The sequence below is a fragment of the Muntiacus reevesi genome, chromosome 11 (genome assembly GCF_963930625.1).
Source record: "Muntiacus reevesi chromosome 11, mMunRee1.1, whole genome shotgun sequence".
NCBI classification, from domain to species: Eukaryota; Metazoa; Chordata; class Mammalia; order Artiodactyla; family Cervidae; genus Muntiacus; species Muntiacus reevesi.
This window is the reverse complement of record NC_089259.1, coordinates 47,488,077-47,510,107: the sequence shown is the minus strand read 5'-3', so window position 1 is coordinate 47,510,107 and position 22,031 is coordinate 47,488,077. Positions and strand designations below refer to the sequence as shown.

At 39.0% G+C, this 22,031-nt stretch overlaps 1 protein-coding gene across 1 annotated transcript; it reads left to right on the top strand.

Moving 5' to 3' along the window:
• Positions 1 to 583: 583 nt before the first annotated feature.
• On the top strand, positions 584 to 21,665 carry COMMD6 (COMM domain containing 6). The gene is made up of 3 exons (XM_065901774.1): positions 584 to 708; positions 12,975 to 13,127; positions 19,455 to 21,665. Exons 1-3 carry the CDS (start codon positions 643 to 645, stop codon positions 19,503 to 19,505), a joined length of 270 nt encoding a protein of 89 aa, XP_065757846.1. The 5' UTR covers positions 584 to 642; the 3' UTR covers positions 19,506 to 21,665.
• Positions 21,666 to 22,031: the final 366 nt, after the last annotated feature.

The following is a 22,031-nucleotide window of genomic DNA, read 5'->3' as shown; positions in this document are numbered from 1 at the left end:
AGGCATTTAACCTATCAGGTCTTCTTTTTAAAATGAGACTCTGTAAGGGCTGATGCTGAAGCTGAAACTCCAATACTTTGGCCACTTGATGCGAAGAACTAACTCCCTGATGCTGGGAAAGATTGAAGGCGGGAGGAGAAGGGGACGACAGAGGATGAGATGGTTGGATGGCATCACCGACTCAGTGGACATGAGTTTGAGTAAACTCCGGGAGTTGGTGATGGACAGGAATGCCTGGCGTGCTGCAGTCCATGGGGTCACAAACAGTCGGACCCGACTGAGGGACTGAACTGAACTAGCATCGATTTCTAACCTGTCTGCGCAGCCACAAGTCTGCGCTTGCGCAGAAGGCGCTGTGGGCGGCAGACAGGATGAGTCCATGTCTATGGGATAGGTAGGGGGCGGCGGCAACCTGAAGATAATCGCTCCTTCTCCTCACAGGTTATATGCTAAATATTAAAACCTTTTCCTTTACAGTATCTTCTTTATTACTGATCGGCTCCATAAAACTAATGTCTGATTGAGACTAAAGAGACTAATACAAAGATGTTTCTATTCCTCCCCCCTGCGTGCTCCGGGCCTCGAGGGGCGGGAAGAGGAAGCGGAAGTGTTTGTGGCTCCTGGGAGCGACCACCTGAGTGGATGGTGGGATCCCTAAACCGTGTTATGGAGGAGTCCGGTGAGCCCCAGTTGGATGCTAAGTCCAAGGTAAGGTCTGGCTTGGAAGGAACTGGGGCAGCGGGCTCCGAAGCAAGAAACACTGTTCCCTTAATTGTGTTTTCTGCTTCCATTTCAGGTCACCAACCAGGTGAGTGAGAGGCCATCCAGTCCTGTCCTCCGCCCGGCTCTGCTGGGCCCGGCACGGGCGACTGAACCTGGCCCTTCGCCCGCCGCCAGCAGCCGCGCGCGGGACGATGCCACCGTGAGCCTTCTCTAGCACTCCCCTCTGCCAAGGCCTGTGTCCGCGAGCCCCTGGGTTTCATCCCGCCTTCCTGATTGCTCCTTCCACTTTGCTCCTGAGCTTGTAGCCACTAATCTCCCCCAACCACGCCAGCCCAAAGAGTACAGACCAGATACTGTTCTTTATTGATTAAGCGCCGTTGATGCGACACTAGATGCACAGTGTTTGGGCATGTAATATATACAGAGAAGAAATTGTTAAAATTTACGAAGATAGCACCGCAAACATTTTCTTAGCCCTTAAAAAGCAGTTGGTTGAAGATGATGAGTTTATTTCTTTAACCTTTCGGTGTTTGTATTTCTTATGCTTGGGATAAGAATTTGAATTTTTAAGTAGATCTTAGAACTGTTTCTTTGTTGCAAGAGTTCCTGTCTTGTTTCAACTAATAAACCCTTTTTAGCAAGTAACGTGTAACACTACCCAGAAGAGTAGGAAAACTAGAGTATTTTAAACACAGAAGTTACCCAGGACCACAAAAATATAAGAAAGGGCTGAGATAAATAACGAAACCACAGGGACTGAGAGATGTCCTTTGACTGCCCTCTGACATCTGGCTCCAGCCGATCTTGCTGTTGTTTCTGAGGATTCCTGAGAGATTGCCAGAAACTCAGATTGTAATCAACCCCCTGTCAGGCTTTGCTCAGAGTTATTGCTTAACAACTTTGATTCATTCTGTCATAAATCATCTCAACCATTCTCTTAAATTAAATCATATGTTTGTTTGAGTAAGGTATCCTGAGACTGAAGTATACTGGATTTTCAGTTTCAGTTCAGTCGTTCAGTCATGTCCGACTCTTTGCGACCCCATGAACTGCAGCACGGCAGGCCTCCCTGTCCATTGCCAACTCCCAGAGTCCACCCAAACCCATGTCCATCGAGTCGGTGATGCCATCCAGCCATCTCATCCTCTGTCGTCCCCTTCTCCTCCTGCCCTCAATCTTTCCCTGCATCAGGGTGTTTTCAAATGAGTCAGCTCTCCGCATCAGGTGGCCAAAGTGTCGGAGTTTCAGCTTCAACATCAGTCCTTCCTGTGAACACCCAGGACTGATATACTGGATTACGCAGTTTTAAGCATTGAACCCTTTTTTGAGGGGGGAAGGTGAAGGGGAAGGTGTGTTTGAAACAACACATTTATTCTTATAGTGCTGGAGATCAGAAGTTCAAAATTATCAAGAGGGAGGGGATATGTGTATGATTATGACTGATTTGCATTGTACGGCAGAAACACAACTTTGTAAAGCAGTTTTACTCCAATTAAAAAATTTTAAAAAAGCCCAAAATTAGTCTTGTGGATCTAAAGTCAAGGTATCAGCAGGGCTGTGTTTCTTCTGGAAGTTTTAGGGGAGAATCTGTTTCCTTGTCTGTTTCAGCTTCCTGCATTCCTTCCCTGTGGCCTCTTCTATCTTCAAAGCGCATCCTTCCGGCCTCTGCTTCTGTCATCACCTGTCTTTCTGCTTTCATCACCATATTGACTTTTTTGATGCTGACCCTTCTCCACTTTCTTCTAAAGCCCAGCTGGATAATCCAGAAAAACCTCTCCACATCAAGATCTTTAATTTAGACATATCTACAGAGTCTGTTTTGTTATATAAAGTAACATATTCACAGGTTTCTGGGAATTGCAACGTGGACATCTTTGGGGATTGTTATTCAGTCCTCTCCACATCCCTTTCATGCCTTCGTTCACATGTTATATGATTGTGCATAGAAAAAGCCAAGATAATTTACAGGTAGACTATTAGAAATGATATTAGAGTTTAGGAAGATGATTCAGTGTTTTTCTGTAGTTTAAACACAGAGAGTTGAAAAATATTTTTGAAAAGATGTCATTTATAACATTAGTAGGTCAGAAGTGCCTTGCAATAAATCTAACAAAAGACATTTGAACTTTTATGAATAAAATTATAAAAAGTGACTGACTTCTGATTTCTGGTCCAGTGTGTAAGGAGTTTGGAAGTCATCACTCTGCTTTAAAATAAGGGAAAAGCTGAACAGACTGAAAAATGAACAGCTCTTCCTGGATTTGTCAGAAAAGTGAGATCACAGGGCAAACTGCTGTGCCTGGAATTGGAGAGACAGGTGAATACAGAGAATCACAGCTTGCCACAACAGAAACCTCCATAAAATCCAGTGCCAGGGTAGGAAAACCCAAACTGTAATTGATGAATTCTTGGGAGGCTCAGTGTAGACAGGTGTGAGTTAAAATCTCAGTTACTCCACCTCGTACCCCGAGTCGTTAGGGGGAACTCACACTTCTGTTTTACCTCCAGGAACCCAAATGGAACATTTTTATTCATAGTTCATGATGTATTTTTTGGTATGTTTTAAAATACAGACAAAATGGTTATGTGTATTTAGTAGTATTGTAAGGGGAAAAATCCTTGACCTAGCAATAAGTCACTTTCTGTTTGTATTATATGCTTTTTCAGTGTACCAGATACAACTCATTTTTAGGGCTAATACTAGTTTAAGTTCTTTGAGCTGTAATAAAGTGAAGTCGCTCAGTCATGTCTGACTCTTTGCAACCCCATGGTTTGTAGCCTACCAAGCTCCTCCATCCATGGGATTCTCCAGGCAAGAATACTGGAGTGGGTTGCCATTTCCTTCTCCAATACCTTCTGTCTTTAAATATATCTCACCAATATAAGAATCAGCAAGATTAATTGGGACCATACGTCCAGTGAGAATTCACACCCCACGTAGAGTCCATCAGCAATCATTCTCTCAATCATTCTCTAAATTTATCTCCCTTTGCTGCCACAATCTTCTTGCGTAGATGTTGTTTAGTCATAAGTCTTGTCTAGCTCTTTGTGTCCCTATGGACTGTAGCCTGCCAGGCTCCTCTGTCCATGGGCTTTCCCAGGCAAAAATACTTGAGTGGGTTTCCATGTCCTCCTCCGGGGGATCTTCATGACCCAGAGATTGAACCCGTGTCTCCTGTATTGCAGGCGGATTCTGGGCCACTGAGCCACCAGGGAAACCCATAGATACTACATTTGGCTCACAGTTTAGTCTTTTTGTTTTCCTTCTTAAAACTTCCATGTGCTATTCATCAATCTGAAGGAACTTTTGCCATCTAGACCAGGTCTTTTCCCTTCTTGAAGCCAATTATAAGAGAATTTCTGTCTCACTAGAAACAAGTCTTAAGTATTTTCCTTGGTCTAAATGCTCTTCAATAAATGACTCTCTGTCTCTTCCACACTCTTCTAGCTCATGCCACTCCAGCCTCGTTGTTACCTGCACATGCTAGGCATGCTTCTCCCGCTGTCCAGAATGGTTCTTTCTCCAGGTATCCATCTGGCTTTTTCCTTCTCTTGACTCAGGTGTCTCTGTATTCAGAAATCATCTCCTCATAGACATCTGCCCAAGGCTCTAACTCAATAGCCTTCCTGGTCACTCTGTCCCTTTACGTGCATTTTTAAAACCTCTTTTGGGACTTTCAGTGATTAAGACTCTGAGCTCCCACTGCAAGGGGTACATTTTCCATCTCTGGCTGAGGTACTACGAGACTGTATGCCAGGACGTGTGGCAAAAAAAAATTTTTTTTTTTCCCACACAACCATATTGTATATTTATTTGCTTACTGGCTGTGTTTCCTACTAGAATGTAAGTTTCTGAGGTCAGGAACTTTTTTTTTTTTTCTAGTCCCAGTGCCTAGAACATGGTATTGCTATTGTTTCCTAAATACTTCACTGAGTATTGGGGCATAGAGACATAGTAACTTGTCCAAAGCCATATGGGTAGAAGGATGCAGAGGTGAAATTCAAACTCAGGTCTGTTGACTTGAGTCTGAACTTGTTAAATTTGACAAACCATCCTATCTTTTCCAGTTCCAGGAGGTCTAAGATTACTCTTTGCTTCACCTTCCGATACTTAAAATCATTGTTTTGAACTAATTCATGATTCCCTTTTATAGATGTCTAATGAGAACTCCTTATCATAGATGAGTGATTGTTGCCACGTTTTATTGCTTTCCTTCTTGCTAATTTTATGCTATATATCAACAGAAGGATGTATATTGACACATGACATCTAGTGCCATTTTCCCTCTTCCTATTTATGAGAACGTGTGCAAGCTAAGTCGCTTCAGTCATATCTGACTCTTTGTGACTCCATGGATTCTAGCCCACCAGGCTCCTTTGTCCATGGGATGCTCCAGGCAAGAATACTGGAGTGGGTTACCATTCCCTTCTCCAGGGCATCTTCCCAATCCAGGGATCAAACCTGCATCTTTTGAATCTGCTGCATTGGCAAGTGGGTTCTTTACCACTATTGTCACCTAACATAATATATATGAGACAGTGGCTTACATTTTTGTACAGTTTGTGTAATAATTTATAAAATGCACGACTGTTCTTGTTCTCCTGTGTGTTGTATTGGGAGTTAGAAGTCACATGAGGATGTATGAACTCCCCTCAGGGACCTACAGTCTGGTAGATGGTGGGGAGGGAGACAGATTCACAGATGAGCACTTTTTAAGGCAGAATGTTCTAAGTGCTGCGGTGTTAAAAGTGACATGAACATTCATAGAAAGGTTGAGTAAACCATGAAGGACTTCACAGAGCCGGGAAAACTGGGAGGCATTTTGAATTTTAGATAGACCTTTGAGAGTTGTATTCTAGAGGAAGGGGCAGCATGAAAAAAGTGTAAAGACAAAGATAATGTAAAGAAAGGATGCAGTCCAGTTTGAGCACGAAAGTGATTTGGGACCATGCTGTGAGGGGACTTAACTGCTAGGGGAAGGGTTGTAACTAGTTCCCAAGGCAGTAGGGTTTTGATCTGCGATGCTAGATTTGGTTCATTTATAAGTAGTGATTAGAGTCTCCTCTGGGTTGGAGCTGAGAAAGACCAAATGCAAGAAACTGATTGGGAGGCCGCAGTAAAATTGAAGGCAAGCTTGTTTTTTAAAGTCATTTGTTTATCTCATTTTTGGCTGATCTTGAGTCTTCGTTGCTGTGTGCAGGCTTTCTCTAGTTGTTGCGAGTGGGGGCTCCTCTTCCTTGCGGTGCACAGGCTTCCCATTGCAGTGGCTTCTCTTGTGGAGCATGGGCTCTAGGCACACAGATTTCAGTAGTTGTGGCTCCTGGTCTTTAGAGTGTGGGCTTCAGTCATTGTGCACAGGCTCAGTTGCCCCGTGGCTTGTGGGATCTTCTCCGACCAGGGATTGCAGCTGTGTCCCCTGCATTGGCCGGTGGTGTCTTAACCACCGGACCACCAGGGAAGTCTGAAGGCAGGCTTTTTAAAAGACTGTAGTGGTGAGATTGGGAAGGAGGGAGTAAATGTCAGTGGCATTGACTGAAATCAGATCTTGAGTACCTAGGAATTCATAAATGTTTTGTGTTGCAGAGAGAGAAAAATCAAAGTTAACTGAAGTTTCAAACCTGAGCCACTTGGAAAATAGGTCATTAAAACATTGTTTTAATTATTTGTATTTGCTACAGTTTCTATAAATGAATAGAGTTCAGATTAGCTAGTTTTGAGAATTCATTTTTGATAAATCATCATATATCTTAGTAAGTTTATTAACAAAGCTATTTTCAGCTGGTTGTGTTTGCTCTGTTTGAGGTATCTGTCACCGCATGACAAACCACCCCAAACTTAGTGACTTAAAACAGCTGTTTAATTGTTTCTCATGAGTCTGTGGGTTAACTGGGCTTAGCTGGGTGGTGGTTTCTATGCCCTCTCAGGTCAGCTGGGACTTCAGTCATCCAGGAGCCTAAGTGGGCCGGAAGTGAAGAGGTCTCACGTGCTAGTCACGACCTGGCCTGAGAGCTCAGTTGGAGCTGATCTTAGGCGTGATTTGGTTCTTCCTCATGTGGCTGCTCACATCATGGTGGCTGGGTTCCAAGTGGTTAGGTTCCAAGATCCAGCATTCCATGAAGAAGGAAGCACACGCTTCCAGTTCTCCTAAGGCTCAGGCTCACAGGTTCCAGAGCACCTCTTCTGCCACATTCTACTTGTCAAAACAAGCACAGGGACGGCACAGATCTGTGCAGGGGGAAAATAAGGCCCCCTTCTTGATGTGAGGAGTGACGCGTACTTACAGAGAGGAGTGGAATTAGTTGTTGGAAACTGTCTTTGGAGATCACTTACCCTGAATCTCTAAACATATTAGTTCAACGGATAACTTATTTGAACGTTCAGTTTGTATCAGATCAGATAATGTTATAGTAGATTCAGTAGTAACGAGATTGATAAGGCCATTTCCCCCTATGGGGACATATGGGGTGAACCATAATTAACATGATTTTAGAAACTGTTCTGAAGGCTTCCCTGGTGCTTAGCAGTAAAGAATCTGCCTGCCAATGTAGGAGACCCAGGTTCAGTGCCTGGGTCAGGAAGATCCCCAGGAAAAGGAAATGGCAACCTGCTCCAATATTCTTGCCTGAGAAATTCCACGGACAGAGGAGCCTGGCGGGCCAACAGTCCATGGGGTCACAAAGAGTTGGGCATGATTTAGCAGCTAAACAAAATCGGTAAGTCCTATGAAGAAAATCGAAGCATGGATGAAGGTGCTGCTGAGCAAGATGAGAAAGGCTTAGCAAACATTGTCTACTTAGACTAGAGCTAATAATATTCACAGGTGGCTAGTGGCTACTGTATTGGACAGTTCAGGTCTAGCATTTAGAAGATGCTAAACATTCTTGCCCCATCCCAGACCTGTCTGCTTTTCTTTACCTATTACAACTTCTTGTAATTCTGAATCATTGTCTTGTTGCAGCTAAGTATTGACAGAATGAAAAGGGCTGGGATATGAAATCAGACAAATTTGGATTTGAATACCAGCTCTATTAGTTTTGTATCCTTGGATGAGTTGCTTAACCAATCTTTTCCTTATAGTACGTTAGAGAGCAATTAATGTGTACAGAATACTTTCCATTTGAAAACTTTCATTTAAGAAAGGAGAGAACATATAAGTGTGTATTTTGTGATTCTGGCTATAAAACTTGCATACAAAAACTAGGAATGAGGATACAGGAATATGACGATAGTTTTTCAGATGACAGAGTTCTGCATGATTATTTTTTAATTGTTCTCCTAGGTTGTGTTTTGAAAAATAAAAGTTAAATTTAAACTGAAATGGCCTTAAAATTTTTTTCTTTATGCACGGTTTTGTGATGTTTTTATGTCACTGATAACTTCAGCCATAATTCCTTGCTATTGTTCAGTTGCTAAGTTGTGTCCAACTCTTTGTGACCCCATGGGTTGCAGCACGCTGGGCCTCCCTGCCCTTCATTATCTCCTGGAGTTTGCTCAAACTCCTGCCCATTGAGTTGGTGATGGCATCCAACCATCTTATTCTCTGTCAACCCCTTCTCCTCTTGCCCTCAGTCTTTTCCCAGCAGCAGGGTCTTTTCCAATGAGTTGGCTCTTTGTGCGAGATGGCCAAAGCACTGGAGCTTCAGCTTCAGCATCAGTCCTTCCAATGAATATTCAGGGTTGATTTCCTTTAGGATTGACTGGCTTGATTTCCTTGCTATCCAAGGGACTCTCGAGCATTTTCTCCAGCATCTCAATTAGAAAGCATCAGTTCTTCTGCGCTCAGCTTTCTTTATTGTCCAGCTCTCACATCCATACATGACTCCTGGAAAAACCATAGCTTTGACTGTATGGTTCTTTGTAGGCAAAATGATGTCTCTGCTTTTGAATATTTGAATATGCTGTCTAAGTTTGTTATAGCTTTTCTTCCAAGGAGCAAGTGTCTTTGAATTTCATGGCTGAGGTCACCATCCGCAGTGATTTTGGAGCCCAAGAGAAGAAAACCTACCACTGTTTTCATTTTTTCCTTACCTATTTACCATGAAGTCATGGGACCAGATGCCATGATCTTCGTTTTTTGAATGTTGAGATATAAGCCAGCTTGTCAACTAATTTTAGTGTGACAGACTACAGCTAATTTCTTTGTTTATCTTTTTATCTATACTTGCATCTTGATTGGTTTTTTTCTTTATATTCATGTTACTTATGGATATTCTCTTTTTTAAAAAAATTTTTTACTACTGGGTTTTTCTGTATTTTTTCTTTTAAAATTGTTTCCATCATTCTATAAGAAATTTGAACTATATTGCTTAATTTTTAATATTCTCCATAGCCCTGTTTTTATTTATTTATTTTTTTATTCTTTTGAAAATCTTCTCTGCAGCTAATTCCTATTTAAGGCTCAGCCACTCTTATTAGAAGTCTTGTTTTGAATTTGCATGTAAATATTCAGCTTACAATTTGGGAAATTCCCATCCCATAAACTTAATCCCAGCTGTTTTCCCCATGTAAAAAGCTCTTTTCCCCACAGTAAATGACAGCTCTCCCTATTTTCCCATCTGCTAGTTCCACCATCGTAATGGTCAGTGAATTCCAACACTGCGTTCTTTAATTGCTGTTCTGCTTGAAATGTTCTGGATAATCCAGAGATTTATTTCAGACTTTTCAATATTTTACTCTGTCATTTTATTGTGGACAGTAAAAATATAACTTCTTGCATCAGTGAGTTGTATGGCCAAATACATTTAAAAAATGATTGGTTAGGTTTCTGAATGTCACCATCTAACTGATATAAAATGATATCTCTTATCATGAACTCCCTTGAAGTCTGTTCTGGAATTTCTAGCCGCTTAGCGAACATTCCTATTTAGATATTCCTTACCGCTATTTTTTTGTTAATTTTATTGGAGTATGGTTGATTTACAATATTGTGTTTTGGATGTACAGCAAAGTGATTAAGTTATATATACATACATATACATGTATTCATTGTTTTTTAGATTCTTTTCTCATATAGATTATTTATCACTTTTTGATAATACTTTTAGACTTAAAATATAAAAAGTCCTGGTTCCTGTATGATATATTCTCCTAGTCATTCAGGCTCAAACTTTTATAGCTGTGTTTGATACCTCCCTTAACCCTGCAGACAATCATCAAGACCTGTCAAGTCATTCTTTTATCGATAAGCTTAATCCTACTTGTCACCACTGTAGTTCCGGTACAGAAAACCTTGAACCTGGATTACTGTGTTCTGCTGCCACCAGATGAATATTTTTAAATCAGTACTTTCATGCTGTTTTCTGTACTCTGAAACTTTTAGTGAGTACCCATTGCCAACTGAAAAAGTTTAAATGACTGACATGATAATGTTTTTCATAATAAGATAAAATACAGTTGACTGTTGAACAGTATAGGGATTAGTCAAAATGGAATTTATAGTTGGTCCCCCATATCCTGGGTTCCTCTGCCTATACGTGGATTCAACCAGCTGCAGACCATGTAGTGCTCTGCTATTTACTATTAAAAAGCATCTGTGTGTAAGTGGATCCCTGTATTCAAACCCACATTTTTAGAGTCAACTCTAAATGAGAGTATCTTGAAAACTTTTGAAAACTTGTACAATTTTGCAAAAAGTTACGGCTTCTTGATTCTTGAACTTTTATCAGCTTTATTTTCCATACTTTCTTATAAGAACCTTTCACTTGAAGACAGATAAATACTCTGCCCCTTAGCCAGATATCAACTGTCTTCATCTCTAGTTGGTTCAGCTTAATATTTACCAAGCATTAGATCTTTGCTCAATGTATATTTAAGGAATATATAAAACATTTTTTCCCTCTCATTTTCAGTTCTGTTATTCTTCAAACCTGAACTTTATCCCCACTAATGCTTTCCTTTCAATAAAATTTTCCTTTCAACCAGAAATGTGGAGCTCACTGACATATCCTCCCCTTCTTCTGCTACATGTGCAAGGTAACATATATACCAAAACATACATAACATATGAATTGTTTAATGAATAATTTTACTTTTTCTAGTTGTATTGAGATATAATTGAAATACAGCTCTGCATAATGACTTGACATACATATACTGCAGGACGATTACCACAGTATGTTTAATTAACCTCCATCTCCCCAAATAGTTACCAAAAAAATGAGTGATTTAAAGGTGAACATCTATGTAATTACAATCAAAATGCAAGAAATACAACAGTACCACTACCTTTCCCTGGTGGCTCAGAGGTAAAGAATCCCCTTGCAGTGCAGGAGATGCGGGTTCGATCCCTGGGTCAGGAAGACCCCTTGGAGAAGGGAATGGCAGTCCACTCCAGGATTCTTGCCTGGGAAATCCAATGGACAAAGGAGCCGGGCGGGCTACTGTCCACGGGGTCGCAGGACTTGGTCATAGCTTAGTGACTAAACCACTGCCACACAGTACCCTAGAAGCTCACCATATGCCCCTCCCCAGTCAAATATCCTCCACTTTCCTCCCTGGAGGTAATGATTATCCTTTTGTGATCATCATAGTCTTGCTTTTTCCCATAGTTTTGCCATCTGTGTACGCATCTGTAAAAAATCACATTTCCTTTTTTTCGAGTTTTAAGTGAATGGAATAGTTAAATTTTTGACTTGTCTCTTTCAATATTTTTTGTGTTAAGGGTAGCTGAAGTTCATTCATTTTCACCGCTGTGCAGCATTTTGTTTATTACTGATGAACATCTGAGTCATCTGTAGTTTAGGGCTATTTTGAATATAACTTCTGAGAACTTTATTATATAAGTATCTTGTTTTTCTAGGTTTTATCCCTAGTAATTGGCTCACTGGATCTCTGGACATGTATAACTTCAGTTTAATTTTCTGAAAGACTGGCCCAGTTTAGACTACCATCAGTGCACTGTGACACATCCTTCCATGCCAGTTTTAGAATCGTCAAACTTAAAATTGTGCTATTTTGGTGGGTGTGTAGTGATATCTCTTTGTGGTTTAAATGTGCATTTTCCTGTTTCCTTTCCATATATTTATCAGCTTATAGTTCTTTTCTTGTTTACCCGTTATCCTTTCTCTGTTTTTATGTGGGAAACTTTTATTTAAAAAGGACCTGTACAGTCTTTTTACTTATCAAAGATGTTAACCTTTTATCAGGACCAGCCTGGCCTTCATACTGTAGCTGATTTTGTCTAAAGCCAGTCTAAAGATGGGAGGAAAGTTTGGTCCTTATACTAAACCCACCTTTTATAAAAAGTAAAGCTGTTTGCCCAGTAAGCATTCATTTGGTCGCAAAAGGTATTGGTCCATAGGTATTTTTGGTAAATGCCTACTGTGTCCTACCTATAAGCTTTGGACAAGATACAAAATTTTCTTCCGTATACTGTCTTAAGGTTTGAGCTCTGTATTAAGGGCTGCGTTTATCCAGTCCTGTTTTATGTCATGGAAACACTGAGCAGTCAGAAAAGAATTAGCTGGAAAGTATTGAGGCAACCAGTAGTCAATAAGCATGTAATCTTTGGAGTCAGAAGACTTTGGTTTCAGCTATGAGTCCAGAAATGTGCGACCTTGTGCATATTATGTCAGCTCTCTGAAATTCAGTTTTATCATCTGCAAAATGGAAATAATAGTCTGTAATGTTATGATGATTCAGTGTGGCATTTAATGCATGTAAACTGCCTAGCACGTCACCTGACAGGTATCCGTCAGCAGTGATGAAATCTAAAACCACCTTTCCCAGTATTTATGATAGTGTAAGGTTTCAGGTCAAGGACTGAGATGAGGAAGGAAACTGGAATGGTTCTCATGTGTGCCTCAGTCAAATATGAAAATGGTATATAATTCATGTTCCATTTTAGGACTTTCGGGTTGTGAAATGCAGGAAGGACATATGTGGAACAGGAAAATGAGATAAGAGATGATTCAAAAGTCCCCTTAAGGACAGAAGCAAACTGAAAAAAACAAAGGAAAACGATACTGACACATCTACCTCCATTACGTATCTGGTGGAAAATTTTGTTTTTGTGTTTTCCCTTCTGTAATCATGACAGTGTTGTTGTTTTCCAACCCTGTTTGTGTCCCTTTGCCTCTCTCCATGTTCATTGGATTATTATCCCCCTAACAATATTAAGTTGAAGACATTTTCTTTTATTATGATTGGCCTTGAAGTTAAAACTTGAATTCGAGAGCAGTAACTTTGAATAAATACCTGCATTCAGGGCAATGTTATAACTGGTGTATTATTGTGAATTCTTTCATTACAGCTCATAGATTTTCAGTGGAAGCTGGGTATGGCTGTGAGCTCTGACAGTTGCAGATCTCTTAAGTATCCTTATGTTGCAGTGATGCTGAAAGTGGCAGATCATTCAGGCCAAGTGAAGAACAAGTCCTTTGAAATGACAATCCCACAGTTTCAGGTTTGTGATATAACTCATTCAGTTTTAGCTGTTATTCTATAACTACTGCTTAAAAAGAGACATAAAATCATTTTTAAGAGAAAATTTAAAATTTTTATTTGCAATTTTGAATGCTTTACATTTATTTACATTATTATTGTATGTGTATACACATACAAAAGATCTCAATTTGTTTTATTTGGGAATTATTAATATATTATTTTAAATATAATATGTTGAATTTGTATACTTTGACACTCCATCACTTCCGTAGTACTCATCTGTGAGTGTATTTAAGAAATTCGCATCTTTTTTAGCAGGGTATTTACTTTGTATTTAGTTGTTTTATTCTTCTTAGGCTTAATATTCAAGAATGATGAAGCTAAATGAATCTCACCTTTGAACAGTGTTGACCTTGAATTTTCTGACTAATAATGTTTACTAAATGCAGATCAGACCACTAGTACTAGTACTTGATAGCTAATTTTATCCGCTAGGGTTTTGAGTAACTTAGTAGTTTATATTTAGAATCTGTTAGATATATTATTATTATTTATAGTGCGTGTGTGCACGCACATACTCAGTTGCTTGGATGTGTCCAATTCTCTGGGGCCCATGGAGTAAAGCCCACCAGGCTCCTCTGTCCATGGAATTATCCAGGCAAGAATACTGGAGTGGATTGCCATTTCATCCCCCAGGGGATCTTCCTGACCAAGGGATCAGACCTGTAACTGTTGAGTCTCTTGCATTGGCAGGCAGATTCTTTATCACTGCACCACCTGGGAAGCCCGTTATATATATTATTATTCCACCTCTTTTCTGTAAGCAAGAAAGGGAGAAAGAAGGTGATGAGAAATCAAATTTTCTTTTCAGTGTACACACAGGGAAATGCTTTGTCTTTGGCTAATTTAACTGACCTCAGAGTTTTGTTTTTGTTTGTTCATTTCGATACCTGTGGTGAGTGAATAGATAGGAATTCTTACTTACAGCTCTTCCTACTCTAAAAAAGTCAAATAATCTAAGAAAGGCCACCATGATGAATGAAATGGAAATGTAATGAGAATTCTTTATAAAGCTGAAAATACATTGGTCCCAGACTTCTGTTTTTTCTCCTTAATGTATATATTTTATTGAAGCATGGTTAGCTTACCGTGTTTCAGGTGCACAGCAGGTGATTCTGTTATACACATACAGATATTGTTCTTGAGATTATCTTCCATTATAGGTTATTACAAGATATTGACTATTGTTCCCTGTGCTATATGGTATACCTTTGTTGCTTGTTGTATATCTGCTGTTTCTTTTAAATTAGAAATCTAGCATTCTATTCATACAAAATCAAGTGGAATCAAATGTCATATTTTTTTTAGTTAGACAAAATGTATGTTTTCTAAAATATATATATATTACACATACTATATATATACACACACAATATATATGTATATGAAAGCTTTTCTACCACACTTAGACTTGAGAAGGAACTTCAAAAAAAAGGAAAAGAGAAAAGTTGGAGACATTGGAAAACAGAAACTAAGTGAAATGGGAGCACTGAATATGGAATAGAAAAATATGGAACAAACTAGATAAAAATAAAAGATCATCATATAGTCCAGTTGTTTTTAAACATGGCTGCTCATTAGAAACATATCTGGGGTTTTGAAGAAAAAAAGTAGTACCTGGGCATTTGTATTTTTTACCAAATTCCAAGATAATTCTCATATGCATCTGGATTTTAAAAAATGATTACAAGTTTTTCTATTAAATAGCAATTTTGGTGATACAGAATTCTATTATTTTTCTGTTGACCAATCATGATACAATGGTATTAAGTGAGTAATAGTTACATAATCACAGTAGTAAAAGATGTTTATCAGTTTTCACAATCAATAGCCAGACAAAAAATAATAATTACAGTTGCAAGCCATAATGGGAACATGATTAACCTAACAGTATAAAATAATTACATACAAATTGGGGGGTCAAGCAGAGTGATGTGGTAAGTCGAAATGCGTACATGCATATGTTTTCATCTGCCTGGCCAATCTGTGTCTTTTGGTTGGTGCATTCAATCCATTTACATTTAAGGTAATTATCAATATGTATGATCCTATTTCCATTTTTTTTTTTAGGTGTATTTTCTGTAGGTTTTTTCCTTCTCTTGTGTTTCCTGTCTGGAGAAGTTCCTTTAGCATGTAAAGATGGTTTGGTGGTGCTGAATCTCTTAACCCTTGCTTGTCTGGAAAGCTTTTGACTTCTCCATCACATCTGAAGGAGAGTCTTGCTGGGTAGAGTATTCTTGGCTGTAGGTTCTTCCCTTTCATCACTTTAAATACTTCGTGCCCTTCTCTTCCGGCTTGTAGAGTTTCTGTTGAGAAATCAGCTGACAACCTGATGGGAGTTCCCCTGTATGTTGCGTGTCATTTTTCCCTTGTTGCTTTTAATATTTTATCTTTGTCAGTTTAGTAACTGTGTGTCTTGGGGTGTTCCTCCTTGGGTTCATCCTGCCTGGGACTCTCTGCTTTTCCTGGACTTGGTTGATTATTTTCTTTCCCATCTTAGGGAAGTTTTCAGCTATTATTTCTTCAAATATTTTCCCAAGTCCTTTCCCTCTCCTCCTTCTGAGACCACTATAATGCAAATGTTGGTGCTTTAATGTTGTCCCAGAGGTCTCTTAGGCTGTCTTCATTTTTTTTTCTTCTTTTGGTTCTTTTTCTGTATTCTGTTCTGTGGTAGTGATTTCTGCCATTTTGTCCCTCAGGTCATTTATCCGTTCTTCTGCCTCCATTATTCTGCTATTGATTCCTTCTAGTGTATTGTTTGTCTCTGTTTGTTTGTTCTTTAGTTCTTCTAGATCTTTGGTAAACACTTCTTGCATTTTCTCTGTTCTGTTTCTGAGATCCTGGATCATCTTCAATATGGTTATTCTGAGTTCTTTTTCTAGAAAGTTGCCTATCTCTACTTCATTTAATTGTTTTGGGGGATTTTTTTTTTTTTTTTTCTGGAACCAGTTCAGTGGAATTCTTTATTTCAAGGGACTCTTTATAATTTCTATATATTATATTTTACATATATCTTACATACTATAAGTTTATATATAATATATATATATGAATGACAATGTCAGGTGGTAAGTTTTGAATTTTCAGTGATACCAAAGAGAGTGTGGCAGGAATTTTATCATGGCCCTTCATCTGAGTTATAACTCTGTGCTTTTTCATCCTGATTAACTTTCTGTAATGTGGTTTTTGTCCTAGTCACCGTGGGACTGTGGTGCTTCTTGCTTCGTCTGTCTGCCCTCTGGTGGATGAGGCTAAGAGGCATCTGTAAGCTTCCTGATGGGAGGGAGAAGGTGGGAAAAACTAGGTCTTGCTCTGGTGGGCAGGGCCTTGCTCAGTAAATCTTTAATCCAATTTTCTGCTGATGGGTGGAGTTGCACTCCCTCCCTGTTAGTCATTTGGCCGGAGGTGAGCCAGCCCTGGGGTCTGTGGGCTCCATGGTTGGGTTAATGGCAGCCTCCAAGAGGGCTTGTGCCAAGGGGGACCTTCCAGGACTGCTGCTGCCAGTGCTTCCATCCCCGTGGTGAGCTGTTGCCAACCCGTGTGTCCCCAGAAGACCCTCTGAGACTCAGGGGTAGTTTTGGTTCAGTCTCCTGTGGGTTTGCTGCTCCTTTCCTCTGGGTCTTGGTGTGTGGAAGATTTTGTTTGTGCCCTCCAAGACTGGAGTCTCTGTTTCCTCCATTCTTATGGAAGTCCTAAAACTAAATCCCGCTGACCTTCAAGGTCAGATTCCCTGGGAATTCCTAGTCCCTTTGTCAATCCCCAGGCTGGAAACCCTGATGTGGGGCTCAGAACCTCCACAAGTGGGAGAACCTCTTTGGTATTATTGTTCTCCAGTTTCTGGGTTGCCTACCATCTGGTGGGTATGGGATTTGATTTTATTGTGATTGTGCCCCTCCCTCTGCCGTGGCTTCTTGTCTCTGGTTGTGGGGTATTGTTTTTTGGTGCGTTCCAGTGTCCTCCTGTTGAAGGCTGATAGTTGTTGAACAGCTGGTTGCAAATTTGGTGCTCTTGCAAGAGGAGATGAGTGCACATCCTTCTACTCCACCATCTTGAACTGGAACCCCAGACTTCTTTTTTAAGAAAAGCTCCTCATCTACCACTCAAGGATGCTTGTTTGTAATTTATTTATTTTTGTTGTTGCGCGGGCATTTCTCTGTTTGCAGCAAGCGGGGGCTAGATGCAGTGCATGGGCTTCTCTTCTTATGGAGGACAGGCACATGGGCTTCAGTGGTTGTGACACTCGGCTTTAGTTGCTCCAAGGCATGTGGGATCTCCCTGGACCAGGTATCGAACCCATGTCTCCTGCATTGGCAGGCAGATTCTTTATCACCGAGCCACAGGGGAAAGCCCTCTGGGATGCTTTTGATTTCTTTTACAAACTGTATTTTCCCCCAGCTTCATTGAGGTACAATTGACAGAAATTATGTACACATAAGTTATACTATGTGATGTTTGGGTGTATGTTTACATTATGAAAAGATCCCCACTGTCAAGACTAATTAACATATCCATCATCTCACGTAGTTAACATTTTGTGTGTGTGTGGTAAAAACTTGAAATCTCTTCTCCAGCAGTTTTCAAGTATGTAATACATTATTATATTATTAACTGTGGCCAGTACCTATGCCTTAGGTCCCCAGAGCTTACTTACCTTGTAACTGAAAAGTTCTGCCTCTTGACCAGCATTTCCTCATGTCCTCTACCTTCCCAGCCTTGGTAACTGCTATCTACTCTCTGTTACCATGAATCCCACTTTTTTTAGATTCCACATATAAGTAAGATCATGCAGTATTTGTCTTTCTGTGTCTGGCTTATTTTACTTAGCAAATTGTCCTCCAGGTTCACCCATGTTGTCAAAAATAGCACAACTGCCTTCTTTTCAAAGGATGAATAGTACTGTGTGTATATATATATATACACACACACACACACCACATTTTCTTTATCCATTTGTCTGTCAGGAGACACTTGGATGGTTTCCATACATTGGCTATTGTGAGGAATGCTGCATTGAATCTGAGAGTGCAACTATCTTTTTGAGGTAGTGATTTTAAGGATTTTCTTTCCTTTTAATTTCTTTCTCTTAGAACTGATATATCCATTAGATCAAAAAAGTGTCATGTTTCAACACTATTCATGTGAAGTGGTGTCTTGGAAGCAATTAAGACTAGGTTGAAAAGAAATAAATGCAGTGTGTTGTGATATATGAGTAGCCTTCAGCTGAATATAAAGGCCAAATCCACTTCAAAAAGGAATATAGGTTTCAGTCCTTTTGTATTTTATAATACTGGCCTAATTCTTATTTTTCTTTGCTGCATTTTTGCTCCCAGATTCCACCTCTTAAAATTTTCTCAGGAAAAAGATCACAAATGGGGCAACTCTTTTAAAGTTAGTTCTTACATGGCTGATAGCCAACCAGGCAGTCAGCGCCTATTAGTCCCATTACAGAACTAAGGATGAAGGAACATTCTCTGAGCTTTTCATTATTATCTTTCTAGTAGCTGAAATTATGATCATCAGTATATGTTTTTGAACAAATGTTTACTTCCTCCTTCATAATAAATTTACACATGAATTAAAACAAAATACAGATACTCTTTTAAGAAGCAAAATAGATAATTAAGTCCAAAGAAGAGGGAAAATAGGATATAAATCCAGGTGGCGCTGGTGGTAAAAAATCCTCGTGCTAATGCAGGAGAAGCTGGTTCAATCCCTAAATCAGAGAGATCCCCTGGAGAAGGAAACAGCAATCCACTCCAGTATCCTTGCTTGGAAAATCCTATGGACAGAGGAGCCTGGCAGGCCCCAGTCCATGTGATTGCAAATAGACACTACTGAGCACACACGCTTATAAGCTGCTATCAGTGTTGGGTCTCTTATTGTAATTGACAAGACAGCCTCTATCAATCACCCTGAAATGCAGTCTTTCACTAAATTAAAACTGGTTCAAAACCTGAGACCCAATGTGTCATTTTTTAAAAGTCTTTATTGTCTGTGACAGCGCTGGACATTTAATAAATCTTTCTGGTGTGGTCTCAAGGAACTTTGTTGGATGCTTTCAGAAAGTTTATTTATGAGCTAATTATTCAATCCTACAGTAGTATTTTTACTTGCACCAGATTACACCTTTTGCTTCTTATGCTAACCTTCGAATAATAATAGTTGAGGATTTAACATTAAAATGCAGACTTAATAAGTTATAGACCCTCCGCTGGACAGACATAATTAAAAGAACTAAAGAATCCTCTGAAAGCAAAATTAATATTGTTTCCCCTTTTCTCCTCAGAATTTCTACAGACAATTCAAGGAAATTGCTGCAATTATTGAAACTGTGTGAAAACTGATTCTAAACCGAAAATAATCTAAAATCACGGACTTCACTTTCTGCAACAAAGCTGCTTAAGGATCAAATGATATTTATTGAATGAAAATTTTACTTTTGGTTTTCTACTTTTTTAAATAATAATAAAAAAAATCAGACAAACAGGAATTACAAAGTGGTGATCGATGCACAGCTTTGTGAATGTACCAAGAACCACTGATTTGGATAGTTTAAAGGGTAAATTCTGTGGTATGTGAATTATATCTTAATAAAAAAAAATAAATCAAACAGTTGAATAATAGTAAAAGCAACACAAGTTTATGTATTAAACCAACAGTTTTAAAAATTGCTGGTAGTGGTACCCATTTTATAAACAAGCTCTTACATAGATGCCTTTATATACAGTCTTATATATAAAGTATATATAAATGGAAAAAGTAGTATTTGATTAGGATAATATTACTTTACAAATTCAGCTTTATAACATTCATTTGCTATGAAAGCAGTTAGTGAGAAGAGTGAGGCTGCTGCTTCTCAAGAATTTGGAATCAAGTTAGGATTGGCCATTGCTCCCTTGTATTAACCAAGCATTCAGATGTTTCTGTTATTAATATTGTAGAAAGTTCAAGTATATGCAGACATAGAAAGATAAATTTTATTAAGAATTTATATACAACTGAGTTAACCTGGTAACACAGATTATTGTGTTAGGTGATCTCTTGAATTTAGATTTGTAAACCAGTTAAAATATTTTATAAAACCACAGCAGTCAACACTATATGGCATTGCTCAGTTAAACAGATCCCTGGAATAGACTATGTGGCCTAGAAATAGATCAAAATATTTGAGACAAAGATGGTATTTCAGTTGAATGAGAAAACAATTTAATAAATGATACTAGCAGTTACAGCACATACAAAAGTAAATTTCAGATGAGTTAACGATTTAACTATAAAATATAAAAATTAAAAGTGTTATAGAATATTTATGTTAACTAATGCTTGGGAAGACAGCAATTCCACAACTGTAATATGAAACAAATATATTTGGAATTTAAGAATTAAAAAATCATATGTGAGAAAAAAATGGGTCCTAAGCAAAAATAAAAGACCTGCTATGTTGATGTGTAAGTTAGCTCCTAGTCTATAAACAAATTGCTTTAAATATTAGAAGTAAGAAGAGATTTTTATACAAGAAATGAGATGTTCACTTAACTGTCAGAAATACTGAGGGAATGAGGAGAAATTATTGCTGGCTTTTAGAAAATCCAGTAGTGCAGGAACTTCAGGGAAAGCCCCTGCCAGTAATCTCTGCACAATGCAGGATGTCACCTGGAAGCCACTATACAGGCCATTTCTGCCATCTGTCAGCGTGTTCGAATGAGATAAAGGCTGCCTGCTTTCTTCACTCTTCTAGTTTCAGTGAGAGTGCCTATGATTGGTGGAAGTTAAACCAGGATCCCATTCAATTGAGTTTCTAGTCTTTCAGCGCCTTTGGAAGGGAGATTTAGAAAAGCAAAAAATGGTGCTGAGTATTTGTACTCTGCTGACAGGAGTTACGGTCTTTTTCGCAAAGTGATATAGACACACATGTTATGTAGAAATTTTGCAACTTAGAAATTGCAGTTGAGAAGTACAACCTTTGGAATAAAGCCACTAATCTATATAAAAACGTTTGCAAATTTGGCTAAATGTTCACCCAGTTCCAGTTTGGGTACACAGGAAGGCTGCATTTTCCAGCCTCCCTTGCAGTTAGGTTGGGGCCTCTGATTGGGTTGTAGCCAGTGGAATCTGGGGCAGACGTGTCCCAAGTGACATCCAGTCTTTGTCATGAACCTTTCCTTGTCTTCCAAGTTTTCTGTCATGTTGACTGCTGGAAATGCAGAAATCTGAGATAGTGAACCCATTAAGATGGATCCCCTGAATCACGACTGGAGGCACACTGCTCATGATAACAGGCTGACTTGCACCAGGCAGTGATGTCACCTAGAAACAAACTCTTGTTGTGGTAAGCTAGTGAGATTTTTAGAGTGTTTGTTACAACAGCAAGTGAACATAACTTGAATAACACAAGGTATTTGTATGAAGATTTTTTGTAACATTTCCTCAAGCAGTACAAAGCAAAAGAAAGGAAGCAGCAACTGTCTGTATAATAAAGAATAAATGGTTGAATAAATTCATTGTATCTCTGCTATAGCATATCATTCACCTGCCATTATCAATATGTATTAATACACCTACTGGTAACACCTACAGTTATTTCATAAAACTTGTAAAATGTACTCAATATATATTTGAATTCTTAATGTAAAATTAGGGAAATCAAGGAAAGATATTTATTGGATTGTAAGCATTGATGGAGAGGGTATATGAAGAGGGAGAGGAAGAGCAATTAAAAAATTATTTTTAAGTTCATATTGCATTATTAAAAAACACCATTTTATAAAAAAATACTTGAGGGACTTTCCTGGCAGTCCAGTGGTTAAGACTCCACGCTCCCAATGCATAGGGCTTAAGTTCCATCCCTGGTTGAAGGACCTAA

What these genes read in the sequence shown, in the direction of transcription:
- COMMD6 (XM_065901774.1), top strand. Translation starts at nt 643, where the DNA reads ATGGTGGGATCCCTAAACCGTGTTATGGAGGAGTCCGGTGAGCCCCAG. An exon ending in AGTTGGATGCTAAGTCCAAG is followed by an intron (nt 709 to 12,974) that starts GTAAGGTCTGGC and finishes CTTTCATTACAG; the next exon opens with CTCATAGATTTTCAGTGGAA. An exon ending in TGACAATCCCACAGTTTCAG is followed by an intron (nt 13,128 to 19,454) that starts GTTTGTGATATA and finishes TTTTCTCCTCAG; the next exon opens with AATTTCTACAGACAATTCAA.